The 7,202-nt window shown below is 44.3% G+C and overlaps 1 protein-coding gene across 2 annotated transcripts in view; it reads right to left on the reverse strand.

Moving 5' to 3' along the window:
• The window catches only part of MAN1A2 (mannosidase alpha class 1A member 2), a 187,248-nt gene extending 183,382 nt beyond the window's left edge, over window positions 1-3,866 (reverse strand). For both annotated transcript variants that reach the window (XM_032303107.1, XM_032303105.1), the window contains exon 1: window positions 3,323-3,866. In XM_032303107.1, coding sequence (XP_032158998.1) covers window positions 3,323-3,624 — 302 coding nt within the window. In that variant the 5' untranslated portion in view covers window positions 3,625-3,866. The remainder of the gene's footprint in view (window positions 1-3,322) is intronic.
• Window positions 3,867-7,202: the final 3,336 nt, after the last annotated feature.

Genomic DNA, 7,202 nt, shown 5'->3' on the forward strand with positions numbered 1-7,202 from the left:
CAGGCTTTTTTCTTAGGGTTCTCACACACAGGGTGTCCTCGGCTTTGACTACTTTTTTTCCCCGCATCTCTACTTCACTCAGCAATCTACTTGTTCTAAATCTCTGACTCATTCATTGCTTCCTCAATGAAGCCTTCCCTACTCCCACAGCCTGCCCACCACCTCCCCCCAACCTCAATCCACAGGATAAATCACATGTGTTCTGTGTTCTGACAGCACTGAGTACACTTTCATAATACTTACCACTCTTCGAAAATAAAGGTATGTATTTAATGCCCATCATCCCCCTAGATGAGAAGCTCTATTAAAGCAGGGCCTGACACCCAGTGGACATGCAATACACATCTGTTGCTAACTACTTTGGTTATAAAATGTTCCCTTAGACAACAAGGTTCGGGTATGCTTTTAAAATACTAATCTGGGGGCGCCTGGGCGGCTCAGTTGGTTAATAAATCTCTGACCTCCGCTCAGGTCATGATCTCAGGGTCCTGGGATGGAGTCCTACATCGGCTCTCTGCTCAGCAGGGAGTCTGCTTCCCTCTCTCTCTGCCTGCTGCTCTGCCTACTTGTGCTCTCTGTCAAATAAATAAATAAAATTTTTAAAAATATATATGTATATATATTTCTCTGTACCTAACTTTTCAGAAACATATACAATACATAAAGTAGCCTCGAAATTAAAATAATTCCATTAAAACTACAATCATCAATAGCAATAACTGCTCATCTTTACTGATCACTTACTAAACACCAGGAAATATTATTCTGAGCACTTGCCTGTACCACCTCATTCACTACAACAATCTGTCAAGTAGATGCCAATGTCATCCAGGGCAAGCAGCTTAGGCACAGAGTTTAAAAATTTTAAGATCATACATCTAATCAGTGACAAACTAGGCCATAAAGCCATGCAGTCAAGACTCCAGAACTTAAGCACCTAACTATAATACTAAATTAACACATTAATGAAGAAAAGTCAATTCAACAAGTACCCCTTAAATACTGTGAATAAGAAATAATGGCCATGATTCATTTTCCATTACGTATCCATTAAAGGTTCCTCACCCCTCTACCCTGCTTCCTTCTACATACACACAAAATAAAGATAAATTATGAATTTGTATTTTTCAAATTAAGATTTTTTTGAACCACACCCAAAATAGGTATGATTCTAGCACCACCCAGTTCTGTTGAAATATTATCTTTTTGAATGATTTTTAAATGAGCTAATGTGCCTACATTAGCTTGATGTTTAACGTCTCATATTTTAAACTTATTATTTGAATGATCTCTATTTTGAAATGTATTTCATCGCCCACATTAGAAATTGCTGCAGACTGTGCCTTCAGATACAAGCAACAACACATAACATACCAAGCAAATATAGTAAACTGATATAGCCACAGAAACTATGTACAGAGGTAACACAGGGATCCCTCTTCACCTAGACCCTCACTATTTGAATCCTTGCTTTCTAAAATTCAGGAACTAAGTAGATTCAAATAAATTCTCACATGTATCATTTGCTACCCAGGCTTACTCTCAGGATCTGGCTCACAATCCCTTAGTATTACAACTCAAAACCAGCCAAAGCTCCCAACTCAGGAACCCAATAGTTTTGGGTAACAATACATGAAGCATATGCATTCAATTTAAGAATTCTTATTTAAGAGATCTAAATAGGCTTTTTTAAAATGTAAGTAAGATGGACATACCTATATTCTCATTCAAATCTTATTTTTTCCAAATCTTACATTTTAACTACACTTAACTGAGAATTTTTCTAATGTATGTTTTTAAACTAGAATGTCGCTATATATTGTATATTTTTTAACCTTTAGACCACACTTAAAATATAAACTGTTTAGTATGTGACAGATTAGTGTAATAATAGTTAAATAACGTGTGGCTCTCAAAGAAATCTGAAGCCAGTATTACCACCCTTTATTTTCAAATCTTTATCATAGCTTGTATAAAAATCATGGGAAATAAGGTTCTCCAGGAAAACAGTACTTGCAGTGTTAATTTTTCAGCAACATATTTCACAGATCACATCAGAATTTTCTCAAAGTCACAAAGAGCAAAGGGCAAAAATAAAAGAAACTGATGAGAAAGAGTATTGAAGTTGAAAATGATGGCAAAAAGTCCAAATTTAGTTACAAAATAATGGCTTGAAACAATTTTAGAACTACTCCATAAGTTTCAGCCAAAAGTCAAAGAATAAGGAAGCAAATAATGAATTAACAAGATTGAGAAAAAGGAAAAACCAGCTGTCATTACAACACCACCTTATCCCAAGTATTTAACTTAGGCTCACACCTGAACCTAAGCTTCTTCAAACACCTTGTGCTTAATTTAAAAAGTGAAAACTAATGTCAGCTAAAAACAGAATTCAAGTATATGGGTTTTTTTTCACATACTCAAAAATTATTTTAAGAAACAGGAAAAGGAGGGGATTTAACAGGTGGAAAAAAAAAATGCAGGTTTGAGAAAAGTAAAATACTTTCCCACTCTTCTTTTGACACAAATTGCATAAATGATTTAAAGAGATAGTTACTAGAGCTCCTATTTTATCCTAATTCGGCAAGACTCACCCAAGCTCTCCTCAAATTTGGTGATTTGAAAGAATGTGAACCCTTTCATCAATCAAATTGAAAAAGTTAGTTGACACACTCCAACCCACATATTATAAAAATAAGAAATTTAAAAACATCACCAAATCTACAAAGTGAAATGCCTGTAAGATTCAATGATATTTTTAACATAACTGATTTCCATATGGAGCACCAAAACAGATCCCCTGAAAATAACAGAAATCAAGGTATTTTTGTATGCTAAGAAAGGACAGGTACATTCTGCCCATTGTTGGTCTTCCTAAATTCATTACTAATCCTTAACTACAAGCTAGAGAATAAGAGCCCTTTGGGAGAGAAAAAACTCATAGAAGCTGTCAGGATTCAATGGGTCTATTTCACAGGGTGGCACTGAGACTGAATGCAATAAATTCTAATAAATGAAAAAGCAGCTTATGTGATCATTACTTTAGATTAAATTTTCCTACCTCCCAAATGCTCACATCAGACCTAACATCTCTGAGCACAAATGTTTCTCCTACATAAAGTTGTTGCACTTTAGACTGGGCTCGAGGAGCCCTTCCAGTTCCATGGTTCTATTCTATCAATTTTGAAATAACCATAACTCTAACGACTTAGGGAAAACTACACCTTACTGGAAAAAAAAAAAAATGTAAGACACATTTGGTGCAATAAACCACACCTTGCTCTGCCAAATGTTAACAATAAAACTTCTGATATAAACAAACCTGTGTCTATGTTCATCAGGTCCATGGATCAGGAAGACTCCAGGGTTTTTAGCCCCTTTGCTGGCATCTACATGAGGAATTAACACATCTTCTAAACCCAGATCAAAGCGTTTGTGTTTTGAAGAGTCTGGAAGGAAGAAAAATGCCCCAAAACACAGGGTGATGAAGGCACTTAGAATAAGGAGGAGGATAAACTTCTCGGAAAGTCTCAAGGTAGCCCTGTGATGTGGGAAAGAAGGCGGCCCCAGGTTCAGAGGTGGTATCCTTCGTCCAGATAAGGGCAGCAGGGCCGGGGTAGTCATCGTTTACGCTCTTGGACAGAATATATTATAAAGTTCTCATCTTATATCAAATGTACAATACATTGAACAGTCTCCAAAATCTTGGCCAAAAAAAACCTCAATTTTGCTCCTCTTAAAGGACTGTTGTGCTTTTTAATAGGGCACCTCTTTCACGCTCGTCCAATTACATTCAGAAACGTGTGGCCCCCACACGATCACTAGTTTGTGTTCTGTGATATTTTCTCTGCCATTTGGTTTTCAGTACCTCATCGGGTTATCACAAGTCTCCTCTTCATTCCTAAGAGTGGATGAGGCAAGCAACACTGCAGAAACGATGCAAGGTGGGGTCTTCCATTCCTGCACCCCAACGAGATGCTCCAATGTGGTCTCCCGCCCCCAAAAGGGAGCCTGCCCAGATCCGACGAGTTGCAGGAGGCTCACTTAACCACCTCTGGTGTTCCACTTCCAGGACCTCTTCACCTCGGTGGTGGAAAAATAAGGGGCTCCTCGGAAGTCTGCCAACAGGGAAGGAGGGCGGTCTCCCGCCTCGCCGAGAAAGCGAAGCGGCGGCGCCCGGCGAACTCGCGGGAAGGGGGTCTCGCACGCCCGCGCCTCCCGACGCCGCCCCCAGCTCCTGGCTCCGGGGAGAGCTCCGCCGCTGCCCCCTCGACGGCCGGCGCGAAGGGCATTCGCGCCCCAAATGCCTGCGCCCTCGCAGCCGCCGCCGCCGCTGTTGCTAGCGCACGGGTCTGGCGGGGAGCGGAACTTCCTCCTCCGGCGGCCACTGAGAAGCCCCGGCGTGTGCGGGGGGGAGGGGAGGCGCGGCGGCCGCCCCCGCCCGGCTCCTCCTCCCGCTCGCCGCCGCCGTCGCAGTTAACCCCGGCGCCTGCTGTCCGGACGAGGCCGCCGGTGACCCCGCCGCGCCCGGCCGCGGTGACCGAGCCCCCGCGGCTCCGCAGCGTGGGAAGAAGACGAGCCGCGGCCCCTCAGTCGGAGAGCCCGGGACAGGCGCCTGCTCATTCCTCGCTCGGCGCTGGGGAGGCGGCGGCCCCGGGCGCGCAGGAGCGGCCGCGCCTCGGGCGGGCAGAGGTCGGCTCCGTCTCCGTCCTCGCCGGCCGCGGGCCGCCGTGCGGGCCTCCTCGGCGCCGCCTCCGGTCGCTCGCAGCGGCTTGCTCTGGCGGCGGCGGGTGCGGGAGAGGCGACGCGTCCACGCGGTGCGGGGCTGCGGCCCGGTCCTCAGCCCCTGCCTCCTAGGCCCGGAGAGCGCAAACAGCAGAAGGCCGACGCCCGTTGGGCACACGCCTGCAAGGGACGGGGGGTACGGGGGTGGATGGCGCGGGCCGGCCTACCGCCCCGACTCGCGACTGGGCGTCCCCGGGCGCCGGAGTGTGGGGTGCGCGCGCACGCTCCCGGCCCCGCCCCGCCCGGCCCGCGCTCCGGCCTCGCGCGGCTGCGGGCTCCGGCGCCCGCCCGCCGCCCGCGCGCCCCCCGGAAGCGTCCTGCAGCCGCTGTCTGGGCGCGGGGTGGGCGCGGGTCGCCCCCTGCTCGCGGCTGCCAAGTTTGCCGCTGCCAGGCGCCTTGCCATCGCCAGTTGCTGGCATTGACCCAGCCTTGGGGAGCGGGGGGAGGGCTCGGGTCGCGAAGGTTTCGCCGCAGTTAAGGCTTAGCGGAATTAATGGGCTCCGTGGAGCAAGAATTAATCTTGCTCCGTGGGAGTCTTGGCTTCTGGTATAGACCGTCGACCCCTAGGGCCCAACGGCGGGATCTCAGACTTCTTCCCTGCAGCCCACGGGCACGTTGCTGGGCACCTGAGGCTCGATCATCAATACAGAGCATCAACCATGTGCCAGGCTCTGTGTTAAAAATGGCGACCTGGCCTTTCCATTAGGTTTCTTTCCTGAGGAATGGGTGACACCAGCCCATATGACCCTGTGTGAAAGCAGCCTTCTCGTGATTCAAATACTGCAGTACGTTTTCCAGTCATCCCACTCCTCACCACCACCACTCTTGTAAAAAAAAATAAGTATGATCAAGGAGGTGCTAAAACCCAGAAGAGCAATATTGTTGAAGTTCAGGCTTAAAAACAATCTAAATAGTCGATTCCTTCATCCATAATATTGAGAACCATGTTGTGATTAAGTCTGAAAAAAATGTTCTGAATAAAATGTTCTATTGTCGCTTGCAACTTACTCTCACATTGAGTTTTATTCTAATATTAAGGTAAATTCTTACTCCCTCTATGCATCCTTACTGATGGCTGGGGATTGGAGAGGAGGCCCTTAAATGTCAGGGAAGAAAAAGACAGTCTTAGCTCAAAAATCAAGCAAAAAAAAAAAAAAAAAATCCTCATGCTCACTGGCACAACTCAAAGTACATTCCAGTATGCACTATTTTCAGAAGCTCTGCATATCTAACTACCTACCATATGACAAAAGAAGTCATTGTCAGTGACCATGCTTCACCAAATCAAACAGAGAAAAATGTTAAGGGAGGGCCCCCTCTCTCACGAGTTCACACCCTCATGCTGGCAGTAAAGTGTGCTCAATCCAAAATGAGGTTTGTGTTGGACATTTGTGAAAAATGTGTATAAGAAAGGCCCTGCCTTCCAGAAGTGTCTTCATAAAATGTGCCAATTTTATGAATAAGTTTCTAATTCTGAACCTCCCCAAAAGCCAAAGGAGAAGAAACATGGTTTTCCTGCTGGTGAGGTCATTATTTCCCATAAAAAGATGAGGGAAAATAAATACTGAGCTGTGAATGACATAGCAAGTTATGTGATTCTTGAAAAGTAAATATCTAAGTTGACACCAAATCATTAACCACAGAGAGATCAATCATAGGAAACCTGCCACAACCTAGTGTGACTTTGGCAAGCTCAACCTCATAGCTTCTGGAAACGGCTTATGCGTGATCCTTCTTTCTCGCTCTTGCCTTTCTGCAAAATTCATTTTTCCTTCACAAGAGTAAAAACCTCATTATTTAAATTTGGATTATTGCAGATGTTTAAATGCAGTCTAAATGCAATTCTAAAGCTATTGATGCTATCAGTTATTTTATTATAATCTTACACAAGCATCACAAAGTAGCATGTAGTGTGTGCATATAGTCTGTTCTAGAGACTAGGTCACTTTCAAATAAGTTGTAAAAGAATCAGCATTGTTTTCAGCATTGGGTTTCTTTAAAGCAAGTTGCAAGTATATTCATATATATGATTACAAGTATATAAAAATATACATATAAAAGATTAATGGGGAAGATTTGAAAAAAGAAGTATGGCTGTTGTTAAGAGGCTGGTATTACATTTGATTTTTCTCATGCGTTCTGTTTGTGTTCCTTTTATTATTAATTAAATAAGTAAATAATATTAAAGAAACTGGTACCTGAGAAAGTTGAGGTCATATTTCGTATAGGTGGATTCAGTTGTACCAAGGTGAAAACACATCTGGGGGCAATCAACAGAAAGCAGAGAGTATATATAAAACAGGGAAGGATCTCATTCTAGAGAGTGCAAAGAGAATATTTCATTTCTAAAGAGTAGTTATGCTTTAACCAAAGGCATAGGTAAGATTCCAAAGTGGCAGATAAAGTGTTGATTTCTC

Source organism: Mustela erminea, chromosome 10 (genome assembly GCF_009829155.1).
Source record: "Mustela erminea isolate mMusErm1 chromosome 10, mMusErm1.Pri, whole genome shotgun sequence".
NCBI lineage: Eukaryota > Metazoa > Chordata > Mammalia > Carnivora > Mustelidae > Mustela > Mustela erminea.